This window comes from Chanodichthys erythropterus, chromosome 21 (genome assembly GCF_024489055.1).
Source record: "Chanodichthys erythropterus isolate Z2021 chromosome 21, ASM2448905v1, whole genome shotgun sequence".
In the NCBI taxonomy this organism is placed as follows: Eukaryota; Metazoa; Chordata; class Actinopteri; order Cypriniformes; family Xenocyprididae; genus Chanodichthys; species Chanodichthys erythropterus.
In genome coordinates, this window is record NC_090241.1 from 24273402 (window position 1) to 24290890 (window position 17489).

The 17489-nt window shown below is 36.0% G+C and overlaps 1 protein-coding gene across 5 annotated transcripts in view; it reads left to right on the forward strand.

Annotated features, from left to right (window-relative positions):
* negr1 (neuronal growth regulator 1) overlaps window positions 1-17489 on the forward strand; it is a 146599-nt gene that overhangs the window by 91984 nt on the left and 37126 nt on the right. The window contains exons 7-9 of one of the 5 annotated variants that reach the window (XM_067373710.1): window positions 10343-10384; window positions 14154-14298; window positions 15443-15484. The exons of 2 other annotated variants lie outside the window; for them this stretch is intronic. In XM_067373710.1, coding sequence (XP_067229811.1) covers window positions 10343-10384; window positions 14154-14298; window positions 15443-15484 — 229 coding nt within the window. The remainder of the gene's footprint in view (window positions 1-10342; window positions 10385-14153; window positions 14299-15442; window positions 15485-17489) is intronic. 2 more of the 5 variants (XM_067373711.1, XM_067373712.1) reach the window with 2 other exon arrangements.

Consider the following 17489-nt stretch of genomic DNA (forward strand, 5'->3'; position numbering starts at 1 on the left):
TTAAATTGATAAACAGCAATGAGTTTCCCAGCATCATACTATGCTGTCACTTTATTGTAGTTCTGTTGTACTTAATTTGATATTTCGCCTTCAGTGAGCACACATTCTCATATGTGACAATGCGAACTTGCGGTTTTGTGAGGTAACAAATGTCTGGCAGCTAGTCGTGTCTCTTTTGTTTGATTTCTAAAACCTTCCTGACCATTGTCTCCAAACACCAGTTCATTGATCAGGCTCTTTTGGAAAACAAAAATTAGCAGTCACTGGGCAAAAGTGCTCAATTTCACAAACAGGTTAAGTCTTTTTAGTGTCGCATTGAGAAAAATTGGTGATGCAGTGCACATATGATACGAATTAGATTGACTTGACATTTACGTGGCTCTTTCTCCATTACTCACTGTCATCACATTTGATTGGACTTTTGGCCCCTTTGCACCTGGCATTAAAGTGCGTTTTCAGTGATCGGATCCCAATCGGATAGCATTTGACCACATTGAATACACATTGTGATCGGATCACTGAAACCACATTTTGAATATGATCAGGGACAGCTTTAACTATGCAACTATCACAAGAACGTCTGTGGCAAAACTCTTTTTGTCTTACCAAGTGCTGTGTTGTGGCTTCATGTTTTTTTAATATTTTATTTAGAGTTTTGAAGTTATATTAACAAACACAAAGGTATAAAACAATAACCAACATGAGACAACAAGGACACACATTTTCACAAAATAAAGGGAGAAAAGAAAAAAAAGAAAAAAAACCATCTGGATTGCCTCAGTCTTCTTCTCTTGATTTTTATTCTGTTTTACACTGTGGTTTTACAATCTGGTCACCCAATTTAATGAACAATATCCCATGAATTGTTCCACTGCACTACACTTGAAATCTCTTATTTCTCTGCCCAAATCCTCACTCTCGCCCAGTCTGTTCTTGTGTGGGTGCTTTAAAACTTTATTTTCCATCCTTTTCCTCATTTCTAATCCCTATTACCATCCTGTACTGTGGGAGTGTTTAAAAATCAGGCAAATGGAATAGACCAAAGGCCTTTTTTAAATCTGCGAGCAGAAAAAAATGCAGTTAATGCAACCTCTCTAATGTAATGCATTGAATGCATGGCTAATGTAAATCATACTATCCGGATACAAAATGAATGTTAACGGCATCCTTTACATTCCATTTATGTGGGTCTACATCATTTTTTGCTGTCTGTTTTGCTTTGTTCTCAGGTTGTGTATATGTGTAATAAAACTTTCATGTCATGCATATTGCTAAATGCAGCATATTTTTATAGAAACAACGATATGTAAATGTGTTAACACGGCCTAGCTTTCTCTTGTTATGTCTTACGTAACATAAACAAGTTTGTATGTGTGAGGTAAATGTGTCTTGCACGTTGTCTCAAGCAAGGTACATTGTGAACCTGCCGTTTTTAATACCTGGTATGTTTTCCTGTCTGAGCTTTTCTGCAACTCTTTCTTCTACATTTTGCTGTCCCGACTGTAAGGCGCAATGCTGAGAAGCAAAGATTTTGTTGTCCTTAATTGGCAGATTTCGTCTGGTCTGTAATCCAAGCTATCTTTCCCTCCTCATTTTTGCTTATAGCACAGTGTAGGCTTTGCCGAATAATCTCCTCCAACCTGTCATTGGAGTATGACTAAAACACTCATAGCCTGAAGAAGCTCTCAGCCTTTTTTGATAAAGCCTCCACATCTTCAGCCGACACCAGCTAATGGAAGCCTCGTTCGTTTGCCATGCCTATCAATCACAGCCTCAGTGTCATCTTTTCATATCTTGCTTGTTTCTTGTTGTCCCGGGTTTTCTTTTACCGTTCTTACCGAATTGTATTGGATGTTGTTGTCGTGGTTACCATACTGTGACCCTGTCTGAGTCACAGGGTGGAGGCATAAAAAAGGGATGAAATGGAAGGTGAACTAGAACAGAAGATATGATGTCAATTTATTCTCATGAATATCGTTTTTCTCCAGGCTGGGAAACTCATGCATTCATCTGCCATTCAGCCAGCCCTCCTGATCCCATTCTTATTTCCCCATCAATCATATATCAGGTTGCCTTCCCCCACAAGCACCTCTACATGCACTGTAAAGAACTGCCAAATACAGACTGGGTAAAATTTTTGCTGATACATAAGTGCTGTGTTAAGTGCCCATGGATTATGAATCTGATTGGCTGGTATATGCACCATGTCATTACAGTTCTTCTGAATAAGTCTAAAAAAAAAAAAAAAAACTTCTGGACAACACTAATGTAGTCTTATATAGCCAAACCTTTGACTACAGTGTAAAGTCTGGTCCACATTGCAAATATTCTGGAGAACACTGGCATGTAAAGTGACTAAACACGTTTTGTTTGTGTCAAAGTACTACACTGTTAAGAACATTCTCCATAATGGCTTTTATCGAATGGAAATTATCAAAATATCGCAAATGTTCATAATTCAATTCAATTCAATTCACATTTATTTGTAGAAATTGCCTCTCAGACAGCGTGCGATTCAGTTCTCTTTCGTGGCTTATTATACTCGAACGGTCAAAAACACACAGTTATGTCAAAATGTCTTGGCGAGTATTCATGTAAACACAGTTGCTTTTATCTAAAGTGAACGTAAATAGTTGGGAAAGAAATCAGATGTGTGTCAATAGGATCCATGCATTACGTCTTAAAGTGACAGCAGCCTAATACAGTATACCTGCTGCTGTCTTCCAAACAACAAAAGAAAAAGAGAAATTAATGACTGCTCTTGACTGAATAACTTTTGTAGCTTTAATATTAATCAGTGTATATTTAATTCTTGTGAGGACTATGCAGTGTTTTAGTTTTACATTTGATTATTCAGTTTCTGTATTGTTTTTACTTGAATGCTACTGTGAAATAGATATAATGTAGGTCTACTGAAAAACTTACAGCACTGTTTATTTAATTTGTATATCTATATTTTATTGTATTTGTCCTATTGTTTGTAATTTGCACCTTTGTTCTTATTTTTTTGTGCTTATTATTTAAATTATTAAAATGTCCACCCTTAGTTTCAGGTGTTTTCGTTTACCTGGATGTTCTTATTGTTACATTTTCAGGTTGATATAACTATATATTACCAAGTTGAGCAAAGAGTTGTTGGTAATAGGCTAGCTTTTTGTTGTTGTTGTTGTTTACATTGATGTTAAAATGACAATGTGACGAGCAGGGCGGGCGAGAGCTGTGAGGGAACGGCGCGAGGTCGGTGACGCGAGTGATAATGAGCGTCACCTGCGAGGCGTGCCGGCCTCGAGTCTCTCACGGAGGAGCTCCGGAGGCATAAAAGGAGGAGCGACTACAATGAGAGACTCGAGGCCGGCACGCCTCGCAGGTGACTCTCATTATCACTCCCGTCACCGGCCTCGCGCCATTCCCTCACGGCTCTCGCCCGCCCTGCTCGTCACAGACAAGATTTGTGACATTACTTTTTATGTAATGCTAAAACACTGCTGTTCACTTTCAGAAGTTGTAGTGATGCTTTCTTTTCCCAGAAAGAATGTGAAACATATATATTGGTTATATCATTTACAGTTTTTAAATCTATTTAAATATACTTTAAATTGATTTTCTCGCATATCAAATATTGCATTATTTAACAAGTTAACGCATATCGCATTTTTCTTCACTATTGTGCAACCCTACAGTTCTACTCATGAATATCAGTTTACTTGCTGCTAAGTGCCTCAAACAAAACTCTGGAATATCTTTCAGTTTTGATTCCAGTAGCTTTGCAAACTTTGGTAAATCCGGTGATTTGATCTCCCTAAAAAGCGCTTATTGTATCAGCCTTGTAAACTCGAATTTGTGCCCTTAGTCCCAGAAGCTACATAACACCAGCCAATCAGATTAGGGCTTGCCAGACTGAGAAAGTGCTTTCCAGTTTTTTTGTGCTTATGCATCAGACAATTGGTGAACAAAGTGGACTGTGGACGTGCAGTCTGTGGTCAAGACTACAAATGCTATCACATTAACCCATTTTGCATACTGTATGAGCAATTGATGTTGTACTGCATTTTCTTGTTGAGGTTGCATTTTGTTGTCTTCATTTGCAGTGGTTTTGAAGCCCTAATCAAATTCAGTCCATTGTTGAAAAGGACAGCCGAACAGATGGACTGACATTTATCTTTCTCATTGACTTTTATCTTGTATTACAACAGTCATCATTTTGACATCTTAAAGGGTGCCGCCTTGCCATTTGTACGTGAATGTGTGGCGAGCAATTCCTTGAAAAATAAGGTGTTTGTGATGCAAAGAGTCTGTTTTGGCTATAAAACACCTCCTGTCCAATCATTAACGGAGACTGTTAAAACAGCCTGGAGAAATAGGCAATCCTTGCGATGCGTCTGACCATGCGTGAAAGATAGAAGGTTTAGCCGTTCAAGGATGCAGCCAAATTTTTTCTTCATCAGTACTGTGCATTGTGCTTTTAAATCCATCATTAGGGGATGGCATAAAATAAACAAATTCATGCACAGCTCATAGTCTTGTTTTACTCTCAAAATGATCTAACAATGCACAACAGATAGCACTCTACTTGTATCTTGGCAATATAGGTTTCTGTGAATTGTATAGAAGCTAGATGTTTCTCTCTTTGTGCCTTGCAAAGGAAAAATAAGATGTTATTATAGAATGAAATGCAATTCCTCCCACCATGATTTTTTTCTCTTGCAAGTGAGAATACAGGTTATCCAGCATACACATCAATCAGCTTTTATGTGGATGCAATGCAGGCTACTCCATTGCCCCATACAGTATACCTGAAGATTACACGTCATGCAGTACTGTAATATAAAGACTGAGAGCTCCTCATGGAAAGAAATTTCACAAATCACATTAAAGCTGCTGTCCATAACTTTTTTTGTGTTCAAAATGTACAAAAATTATATAATGAGAATGTACAACATGAATCCATTTTCCAAACCATGTTTTTGTCTTACCCTGAATCATTATGGTACACGTACAATAAGTGTTTATATTCGGACTATTTCAGACCAGACTGGTAGGACCCGCTGAAGAGTATCACAGTAACTGTGTGACTCACCATAGACATACACGGAGAAAAGTAGCTCCGGCTACAATGTTCTTCCGCAAGACGCATGCAAGTTCTGTTTATTAACCGCTAGAGGGACTGCAGCTTTAAGGTATTCATCCAGTATTAACAGAGGGAGAAGAAATCTTTTTAGGGCTACATGAAGAAAAACAAGAATATAATGAGTAAGAATAAGGCCAAATTTGCTAAGAATGAGAAAGATTATATTTACATTAAAGGGGCAGTGTGTAAATTTTAGCGGCATCTACCGGCGAGGTTTCGAGAGTACGTTAACCAGTCAAGCAATGAGGTTTCTTCTTATTTCTAACAAAGAACGGTCTCTGCTTCTAATAATCCAGACCTCTGTAGAGTGTTTGTCCATTTAGGGCTGCTGTAGAAACATACAAGCGCAAAATGACGACTTGACATGAAGAGGAGACCCACAGTGTATGAGATAGAAATGGCTCATTCTGAGGTAATAAAAACATAATGGTTCATTATGTAAGGTCTTTATACACCACTAAAAACATAGTTATGTATATTATAGTATTGTATTTCTGTCAATAGATCCTCCCAAATTTTACACATTGCACTTTTAAACATTAAACAAAATATTAATGATTAAAATACCTGAAAAATGCCAAGTATTTGTACCCAGATACTAAAGTATCAATACTAAAGATTTAGATGTTTTAAAGAAACAAGGAAATTCCTGATTATTTAGTTATGTAGTTATTTATCTTACACTCTGAAATCTAGGAAAGTCCATATGAAAAATAATGTTATATTCTACAGAAATAGACCTATAGCAATCTAACCAAAATGTGAAATAATTGATTGAAATATATATATATATATATATATATATATATATATATATATATATATATATAATATCTTATTATTATTATTATTATTATTATTATTTATTATTTATTTTTTATTTTTTTATTATTTATTTATTTATTTATTTTTTACAAAAATTACAGCTATGGCACATAATCTATAATCACGTAAGCTATAATTCTGAAGTTAGTGTACTATTTCTGTACCAAGGAGACAACAATGTCATTGAAGAGCATGTTTGAGGTATGTGTAAGGTAAATATGACTTGTTTTTTTTTTGTCTGTCATTTGTAATCAAGCTGTAATTTTGTCAAATTAAGCATAAAAATAATTATATGTTGTGTGTGTGTGTGTGTGTGTGTGTGTGTGTGTGTGTGTGTGTGTGTGTGTGTGTGTGTGTGTGTGTGTGTGTGTGTGTGTGTGTGTGTGTGTGTGTGTGTGTGTGTGTGTGTGTGCAGGAAACATAAAATGCTACCTAATATTAGCCTTAGCAGGACAACGTTGTTGGCCATTTCATAACAAAAAAATATCCATCCATTCTTTTTCACAACTGCTTGTCCAATTACCAAAGAAAAAATAAATAAATGTAATTTCCCCTATAGAATAAATTAGGCGTTAAGATGTGGTGGAAATAACATGAATGGAAGAAAATTAAAATGAAAGAATTTTACTGTGGTATATGTATACACTGTTGGACATTGTTAATGGACAAGTAGATAAACTAGTGAAAGTGTGTTTTAAGGGGATTTTAATTTCTGAAATTCTACAGGGCCAGAGTTAGAAAGTAGAAAGAAACCAAGGATATATGTACAGCAATACATCTACTGTTCATAATCGTTCAGTATAACGTGACTCCACTTTTGCCTTTGCCTCCTCTGGTTTTATACCCTTTCTCTGATTTGTCAGTTTATTCCCGAAGTGTGCATTGTGCTGTCAGTGGTGATGATTGCTCCAGGTTGCATGCCTGTGCGCTTAACCTGTACGTCAGCTGAAAGCAGTAGCACACATCGCCTGTGTTTTTGCTTCATATGCACACAACTGTCTCAACCCTGCCCCTGAACCTGCGAGCAGTAATGATGTGAACTGTCTCTAGGCGCTGTGATTTTAACTCCAGGGCTCTCAATTTAGTAAAGGGCTTACCAGAGAGAAGTCTCTGTTGAGGTCATTACACCCCTTAATCACAAAGTCACTGTTACTGTAAGGAGTCACTGTAATGTTGATTTGAACAACAAAAGAGAAAACACAGATTATGACTTTTTTTCATGTTCAGTTCATCTCTACTGTCACAAAGGATCTTGGAAGGGAATGATAATTCTTTTAACAAATGTCTAGGTGTTTTGATTGTGGCCTGAGTCTTTTTTGTTTTCCTTTTTAAAAACAAATTATCAGTGTCTGTCAATCAACCACTTGTACAGTATATGTTGCCATAATATGTTATTCATGTGATTTTATTGATAAAAGCTCATTAATGTTGATTGGTGAGCAGAAGTACACCAAAAATATTTGGTTGCTTTTAGTATTTGAATGCCACTGCATGAGATAACAAACAATTGAACCAAGTGGAAATTTGTTTAAAGAAAAATTGCACAAAGACCTTTTTTTTTTTTTTTTTAAGCAAAACCTTTCACAAAAGGAAGTTTGCTTGGTTTTAATCTATAAATAATAGATAGACTGTTCAATTTCTGCTGACATAAAGGGATAGTTCTTTCAAAAATAAAAATTTTGCCATAATTTATTGATTCATCTGTGAAACAAAAGAATAGATTTTGAAGAACATTGGGCTTCATTGCTTTATATTGGGTTACATTGGACCCTTATGACTTTCATTATATGGAGAGGAAAAAAAACCCCTCCAAATTCTGTCATCATTTACTTACCTGTATGCTTTTCTTTCTTCTGTGGACCATAAAAGGAGATATTTTGAGAAATGGGATTTTTTTTTCCTCCATACAATTGGTTGATTGGTAACCAAAACTGTTTGGTTACAAACATTCTTCAGAATATCTTCTTTTGTGTTCTGCAGAAAAAAGAAATTCATACCAGTTCGGAATGACAGGAGCGTGAGTAAATTATCACAGAATGCTTATTAAAAGGGATAGTTCACCATCTGATAGTTGAACAGATTTAATTTAGGCTTTTACTCACATATAAACATTGATCATCGAACATAAACAGGAGCTCAACCGAACCTGCTTGTTGTGCTAGAACAAACCTATTGCGGAAACTTACACGTGCTGCGTAATACACAAGAATGAACCTCTTACCAACAGGTGTCCGGTTTAATGTACGTAGGCTGTAATTTAGCCATCGAATGTTTTCAGTTAAATACTAAAAAGACTGCTGCGTCCGAAATCACGTACTGTTGAGTAGGTACTACATTTGAATTTAAATGTATTTCACGACCGTTGAAAAAGTATGTTCTATATAGTATAGTACGAATGCGTGTAGTGTGAATGAATTCGGACGTACTACATCTGGCATGTTGTTACTGTCACATGACCTACCAGCGTCAGTTAAGTTCCTTTAACTTCATTCACAAATCCTCTCCTGTGACCTCATGGGATAGTAAAGTGTCCATCATATGCACACTTCAGAATCTCGCCGGAAGTAGTACTTTTCGCATACTGTTTTTCACATACTATATAGTAGAGTAGTATTTGATTTCGGACGCAGTGATTCTGTTTAACGTCTGCAATGGCGTAGGCCGTAGTAGGGTGTATGGTATTTGGAAGTAGCTTTTGACACAATCAACCCGGGTTCGAATCCGCCTTTCGCCAAACTCGCTTATCTCCCTTTCCCCATCACAAATCAGTTCGGAAAGCCACTTACACTTAATACAAATGAAGAAAGTATTTGAAAAGTTGAAATAAAGTGCCTAACAAGTGTTTAATAATAAAGTATTCATTGGGTTGGCAATAGATTTGCTCCTCTCAGATTGGTTGCTGCCAGCTGTCCATTGCCATAATTAGTTGCCCTGTGTCTCACCAGGTTGCCTGTTGACAGCAACATTGCTCAAAAAGTTACCCCGTGTATCATCACCTTTACAGGTGTGGAATGGCATGAGGGTGAGTAATTAATGACAGAATTTTCATTTTTGGGTGAACTAACCCGTTAATGGGTAAACTAACCCTTTAAGGCGCAGTCAGGCTAGAGTTTGTGATTCACTCACCTCTATTCAAATGCATGTGAATGTGGGAGACTGGAAATGCAAGCACATGCAGAGAATTTCACCTTTCGATGTGTGTCGAAGTCCAAGTTTGGTGAACTCTGACCTATGACTTCGCATAACGCAAGTAGAAGTTCTAAACCGATGAACTGACATCTTGGCTCAATACAAAGAATACAAACTTCAAAACTGCATGTTATGCATTGTGCATTGTTGCAGGAATGGTATATTTTAACAAATGAATTTTTATTAGAGATCAATTAGAAATATTTTTTTAAATGCTTGAAAACTTGTGTGACCTTTAGTCCAACATGTCCGTAGTTAATGTGATGAACTACAACTCTGGATACTCTGCAAGGGCATTTGTGTGAACTTAGGGAGAATTGACTTTATACAGTACATCCACTAAAAATGACCTTGAGACCAGCTGGTTAACAAGAATAGCAAAAATGGCTAGGAAAAATAAAGTTAGCCACTTTTATTTGCAGATGCCACTTGGTTTGATATTTGGTATAATGCAATGACATTCACACCTTTTTAAGTGTCCCAATACATTTGCTTTCATTGGGCATGGATCCATTTGATATTTTTTATAATTTACTTTTTTTTTTTTCATCAGCAGATGGAAAATGTGATAACAGAAGTGTTTCTGTATATCTCACCCAGATCTAGACGTATCCCCCCAGTTAAGTTTTAATTACCATCAGTTAAGTAACTCACTGGAAAATATTGAGCCTATATGAGATTAAAAATGGATTGACATTAAAGTCCTGCTTTTAACATTTCCCAAAAAGGGAGCTGGGGCAATTTAGAGTATGATATCTATTAATAATATGAAAACTATATTACATCGTCATGATTAAATGACTGTCTGCTAGGTGCAAATTTAATTTCATGTGTTAATTGAACTGAGCTTCATTCCAGTCCATTGAATTGAGTGATGCTCAGAAGCTTCTAATTTAGAGTATCAAAGATCAGCGATCATAATATGATTTGAAACCGACTCCATCAAAACACTTCTGAACATAAAGACCGAACAAAACCGATTGAACGTTACATTTTGATCAGGATGATCAACCTCAGCATGGGATTTGTTTTATTTTGTGGTTGAAAGGGCCCTTTTATTGCCCGCTGACCACAGAAGCGTTTTCACACCCCTCTCTTTAGTCTTTGCATGTTTTTGTTCTCTTTTCCCTTCTTTTGGGTCTTCATTATGTTAATAATATATAAATGTCCTCTTTTCCCTCTCCCCTTCTTTTCCTGTAGCAATTATTGAGCCCACAACAACTAGTGCTGTCTCAAGTCCAGGTCAGTATATGTCACATGCTGTTCGCAGCTCAGTAAGGGATCCGAAATGCTGCACTAACCAAAAATGACCTCTTCCTCATTGCAATTTCTTCTTCTCTCGATTGGCCAGGATGCCTGCTGGCGTTCAGCTTTGTGTGTCGTCACTTTAATTTTTTTTTCTAGGGCTGTCAATCGGTTGTTTGTTTTGTTGTTTGTTTTTTAATCAAATTAATTACATTATATGTTGATTAATTCATCACATATGAATGTTTGGTAAGAAAGTAGTTGTAACCATGATTCAGCTCCTAAAAATGTCATTTAGAACCTAAATATAGATTTGCATTTATATTTACATTTGGGGGCCTGTAAGATTTTTAAATGTTTTTTAAATAAGTGTCTTATGCTCTCCAAGGCTGTATTTATTTGATCAAAAATACAGTACAGTATTGTGAAACATTATTGCAATTAAAAAAAAAAAAAAAATCTATTTTAATATATTTTAAAATGTAATTTAATCCTATAATGGTAAAGCTGAATTTTCAGCAGCTATAATGGTGCTCAAGAAACATTTCTTATTATTAACAGTGTTGAAAACCATTGCGCTGATTAATATTATTTTGGAAACCATAAAACTGTTATTAGGATTCTTTAATGAACAGAAAGTTCAAAGAACAGCATTTATTTTGAATACAGTAGAAATGTTCTATATTATAAATGTGTTTACTGTCACTTTTGATCAATTTAATGCATCCTTGCTGAAAAAAAAATGAAAATAATGTCATTAATTACTCACCCTCATGTCGTTCTATACCCGTAAGACCTTCATTCATCTTCGGAACACAAATAAAGATATTTTTGATGAAATTAATGGCTCTGTTGCCAGCAATGCCACTGAACTTCTAAAGATCCAGAAAGGTACTTAAAACATATTTAAAACAGTTCATGTGAGTACAGTGGTTCTACCTTAATACTACAAAGTGACAATACTTTTTTGTGTGCCAAAAAAACTAAATAACGACTTTTCAACAATATCTAGTGATGGCCGATTACAAAACACTGCTTCGAAGCTTTACGAAGTTTTTGTTTCGAATCAATTCGATTTCAGCAGTTTGGCAGTTTGATATGCAATCCGAACAACTGATTAGAAACAAAAGATTTGTAAAGCTTCGAAGCAGTGTGTCGGCCAACACTAGATATTGTTGAAAAGTCATTTTTTGGCGCACAAAAAGTATTCTCATTACTTTATACTATTAAGATAGAACCACTGTACTCACATGAACTGTTTTAAATATGTTTTGAGTACCTTTCTGGATCTTGAGAGGTTTGGTGGAAATAGAGGCCTCTCTGAGCCATCGGATTTCATCAAAAATATCTTAATTTGTGTTCCGAAGATGAACGAAGGTCTTACCGGTGTTGAACGACATGAGGGTGAGTAATAAATGACATTATTTTCATTTTTGGGTGAACTAACCCTTTAAATTGTTTACTTCAAATGCTCTTACTTTCAGCTCACTCATTGGTTCTCTCATTACGAGTTGAAGAGCATTTTACCTGGATCATTTTGAATCTGACATCTGTCCAAAACAGGTTCACAGTTCAATGAGTTGTAGACTCGAGAACCACCTGGACTGATTCAGATTTGTGAACCAGTTAAAAGATCCAAATCAAAAAAATAATGATTTGTTAGCAAATTAAACATTACAAAAAAGTAGATCAACTACATGTTAGGGCCTGTTTGCAATTGCATTATTTTCTTTATAATTAATCACTTTAAATTAAAAACTGTTTAATTGACAGCCCTAAATTTTCACTTTATTTCTTTGTGTTTCTTTGTGTTTTATTTCTTTAACTTGTGGCATTGCACAGTACAGCACTGACACCCCTCTGAGCGAGCACTGTGGCGTTATGGTGGGCACTGTCATGTGTAGCGCTGGGGCGAGTGGCTTTCCTAAACGCTGACTGCTTCTCTCTGGCTTCCTCATTCTCTGCTTTAGTGCGACTGCATGAAGGGCGGGATATTGATAATACGCCTCCTCGACTTTTCTCTTTTATTTGTTGTCTGCCATTTTCTCTTCCTGAGCAGCAACTGATTCCGCCGTCTCTAAACGTCTCTCACTATCTATAGCGTCGCTGTGTTTTCACTGTTGTGCTCCTTACTGAAATCACAGACCATGATATTCTCTTTCTGGGGGAACGTGGAGTGTGTGTGTGGGGGGGTGGGGGGGCTGTGTGTATTAAAGGGATAGTTCACCCCAAAAAAAGACAATTGTCATTATTTACTCACCTTCATGTTGTTTCAAACACGTATAACATTTTTTCTTTCTTATATCACAAAAGGAAAAATTTACAAAGAATTGCACTGACTGCTGTTGGATATAAATCACCTGATATATTTAATTCTGCATGCTCATTTCTATTGCTGTTTTCACATTTGGATTACCCTTGCCATCATCTAATGTTCACTTAGTTTTCCTTAAAATCACTAATTTATTAACAGTAGCTATGTTTACATGGACACCTTTTGTTTAAATGGGAATGAAATCATTCCGAATGATGAATCCAAACATAGTGTTTACGTGCATCATACGTCATTACACAATTTACGTCATTGCATATGCGCATAACATTCTACATTCAGTTTTCAGTCTTATCAAGTGGAACAGATTAGAAAAGGTTTAAACTACCGCTTACAATCCGAATGAAATTGAATTTGGCCAATTCATTCTGATTAGTGGTTCATCGGATCACAAAACTCACGGTTCGGATTTTACTCACGGTAAAGGCAAGTGAACAGACTGTAAAAAGAACAAATTCTGTACACCAATTACAAGAATAGATAAATACAACAGAAATTTACAAATAAATATAAGGTCTAACTGTAGTATTAATTTTTGTGTACAGAAATATAATAATTAGATGTAAAATGACACTGTTCTCTGTATGAATTTTATATAGATTAATCATTGTTAAAGCTGTGTTTTATTGTTTGATTTTCATGACAGACAACAGCAGGTATTTATAGGTTGCTGTCACTTTAAGAAGACCCCATACACACACACATCCGATAAATACACATCCGAATTCTCACCTCGTTCAATTAAGACATAACCGAATGCGTTTATGTATGTGTGACGTAATGTGTGTATGTGTCCATCCATGTGCATTGAGGACGCGAAAGAGAAATCAATTTGGAGTTTGCGAGCTATATGAAACGCGCCTCTCTCTCTGTGTGTGCACGCGAGCCTTGTATGTCTGTGCGCACCGATAACAGCGTAGTGTGCGATACCGAAATCCTCTTTTGCCTCTTCTAGTGCTGGAATGGTTTTATATCTATTTAATGTGTAAACTAGCAAGACAAAACGTGTGCAAATGATAACCTTTCACTCTATTGTGGTTAAACTTGCAATTGATCCGCGAATCACATGCATCCCGAACCGTGGGGCTTGGTCCATACGGATCACGGATCAGGAATGATCCGTTTAACCACTAATTCTGATTGATGTGGTTACATATGACTTTTTTATTCTGTGTAACTGTGTAACTAGTCCGATTACAGTCAGATTATGCAGTTACTGTTAAATTAAATCAGTAATAATAATATAAATTTTTCATACTGTACATTGTTGTGATGTATAAATTCACTTGAAGTATTTAAAGGTGCCATCAAATTGATAATTGAATTTACCTCGGCATAGTTGAATAACAAGAGTTCAGTACATGGAAATGACATACAGTGAGTCTCAATCTCCATTGTTTCCTCCTTCTTATATAAATCTCATTTGTTTAAAAGACCTCCGAAAAACAGGCGAATCTCAACATAACACCGACTGTTACGTAACAGTCGGGGTGTACGACCCCAATATTTGCATATGCCAGCCCATGATGTTCCTAACAGTATTAACGACTGGATGTGCACACCCGAATCATCAGACGAGGTAAGCAAGCAAGAACAATAGCGAAAAATGGCAGATGGAGCAATAATAACTGACATGATCCATGATATCATGTTATTTTTAGGGACATTTGTAAATTGTCTTTCTAAATGTTTCGTTAGCATGTTGCTAATGTACTGTTAAATGTGGTTAGAGTTACCATCGTTTCTTACTGTATTCACGGAGACAAGAGCCGTCGCTATTTTCATTTTTTAAACACTTGCAGTCTGTATAATTCATAAACATAACTTCATTCTTTATAAATCTCTCCAACAGTGTAGGATTAGCCGTTAGCCACGGAGCACTATCAAACTCATGCAGAATCAAATGTAAACATCCAAATAAATACTATACTTATACTTAAATGATCTAGTTCATAAAAATTTCAGGTGTTTTTACATTCAGAACAACCAGTAGATTCTTTAAAATTTCTCCTTTTGTGTTCCACAGAATAAAGAAGGTAATTCGGATTTGGACCAATATGAATGCGAATAAATGATAATATTCATTTTTATTTTTGGTTGAACTATTCTTTTAAGACACGTCTTTTGAAAGCCAGTGTAAAAATGTAATCTCTGAAATGGGATACATTACTTCCCCTTATGCTTCCTCTTTAGCACATAAACTCTGACATCCACAGACACAATGCACACACTAACAGCGTGTGTGTGATGTGTTGTATTTCATGACCTTTTCTTAAGAACCACAATGAGTATCATTCAACATTACAGATCTTAATGCATTTTCATACTCCATTCTAGAGATATGCCACTGTATTAGCAGGCATACCATTTGTATGGAATGGATATAATTAGCCATGGGGTCCTCTCACTGCCAGAGTTTAGACCTTTGCCAGTGTGTAGCCCTTAACTTTCATTTGATGCAACGCTTGCAGAACAAATGACAATTTCATGGTCCACTGCAGTAGCGGCAGTATCAATCGCTGAGATAAACTGTCTCGACGTCCCACTGTTCTTGTTTTGTTCCAAGTTCCAAATTGTATTTCTAGTTAATTTTGTGATGTCCTAGTTGAGCGACTTGGCTGAGAGAGGATAGTTTAAATTCCTCACAACAGGTGCACTACTTATTTGACAAAGACTATACATGAATTAATAAATGCTAATTATGTTTTGACATCTCTTCACAGGAGGGTTGGATTATGGGTATTCAGAAAGAAGCAATACATACGGTATGCAAATGCAATGATGTATAGAAATGTATATGAGTATGTATAAGGGAAGACCGAGGTAATTGGCTTTCAAATGGTTTTTGACGAGGGTTTTCTTGTAAATGTCAGGTGTTACATGACTTTTGTATGTTGTACTTTATTAATCACAATAATTATTGACCATTTTGTTTTTCATAATTGTTTTATAGATTAAATTAAAGGCTATAATAGGCTTTTAAAAAGCAGGTTATATTGTGACAGATTATTGCCTCTGCAATAGGGGCATGTTGTCACAAAAAATACTTTTTTTTCCCCTATCCTGGCCAATTATGGTGAAATTTAATTTAAGTTTAATAGCCTTTTGTAGTTGAGAATTTAAGATATGTATCTGCACAAAAAAAAAAAAAAAAAATGGACCCACCCTCATGTACAAAGTGTGACTATTAGCCCCAGTCTTCCCTGTATGTGTATGAAATTAAATCATTGCTCAATAGCTATTAAATCCATTCTTTACTTTGTATGTGTGAGATATTTCATACTTGAATGGAATGGAAACAGGAGGAGATGTTAGATCTTTCCTGACCAGATGCTTGTCAATACCTATTCATAGTTCTCTTGCATCATTTTGAAACATTCTGGCCTTTCTTTACACATTTACAACTGCTCTAAAAATGGCTATAATTGACTGTGAAAATCAATCCCTAGTTCACACACAGTATGCGCTTTTCTCCAAACACACCGCCAACACTTTTGTTTTTCTCTGCATGTTGGCTGAAATAGCAGCTACATTCAGACATGCTTTTGATTCCACTGAAAACCAACCTGTCTCTTATCGGTAACCATTCTGAGAAATAGTTCAGACAGCTTCCACACAAAGTGAGATTTATGAAGCATTTGTGCTATTGGGATTCATACAAGATTTATTTAGTGAAATAGAGTGTGCTTCATTTAAAAAAATATTGAGAGCCCAGGCCGCAAGACTGAAGTTATGATTTATGTTTCCCTTGATGTTTTGTCACATAGATTGTACTGAAGTTGTTCTTTGGAGAAAGTGTGACCTTAAATGATTGGACTTTTTCTTTCTGTACATTGAGGTAACCTATAGGTATATATACAGTATATAATCATAACCTGATTCCAGTGGCGTAGCGCAAATCCACAGGGCCCCCCCGCAAGCCGAAAGTCCAATGCCCCCCGAAGGGGTGGGGCGATATGTTACAATATTGTAAATCTTTCCATTTTAAACCAAGAATGGGAGCCAATGGATAGCATTCAAAAAGCAATGTGCAAACTTTGCGCAAGAGTTATGCTGGTAAATGCTTAAAAGCTCGGGCAGTAGGCTATTCAAAGTGAAAGTAAAAAGTGATGGAGCTGCCTGACTATTTCTCTTGTGGCCCGTACATATAGTGGAACAAATGAGAATAATAGTATTTCGTGTTAAACGTTGTTGTTGTTTTTTTAAAGTCGGTGCTTGAAGTTGGCTAGCTCTTAATTTTCATTGATGACTGCATTCAGTGTTAGGAAATATTATAGACTGTTAATAATTTTAATTATAGGCCTATAATTCAAAAAAATGTTTAAAACATTTTCAAAGATGAGCTGATAGCCTAATCTTTTATTATCCTCATAGAATGTCAGTTAGGCCTATGCGGTGATGCGCTATGAAATTATTGTGGAGAAAATTTATTATAATATTAATTTAATAATAAAAGTAGCCTAACCTAATAGTAGCCTAATAATAATAATAGACTAGAGGAATACCTACATTAACTGGAAATGCCAAATCATCTTAGTATTGCCAGTATTTGATGCTTTTTTACAAAATCTCTGGCTATTGTCGATACATGATCATCGTCTGTTGACGCAACCAGTGTTATTGCGGGACACCCCCCCCTCCCCCCCCCCCCGTCCACTACGCCACTGCCTGATTCATGGATGTTATATTTAGCACTTTTGTGATGTGACTTTTACAAAAAAGAAATCCAAAGTGAAATATTTTGAAAATAATCTTTTTACAGAGAGCTTT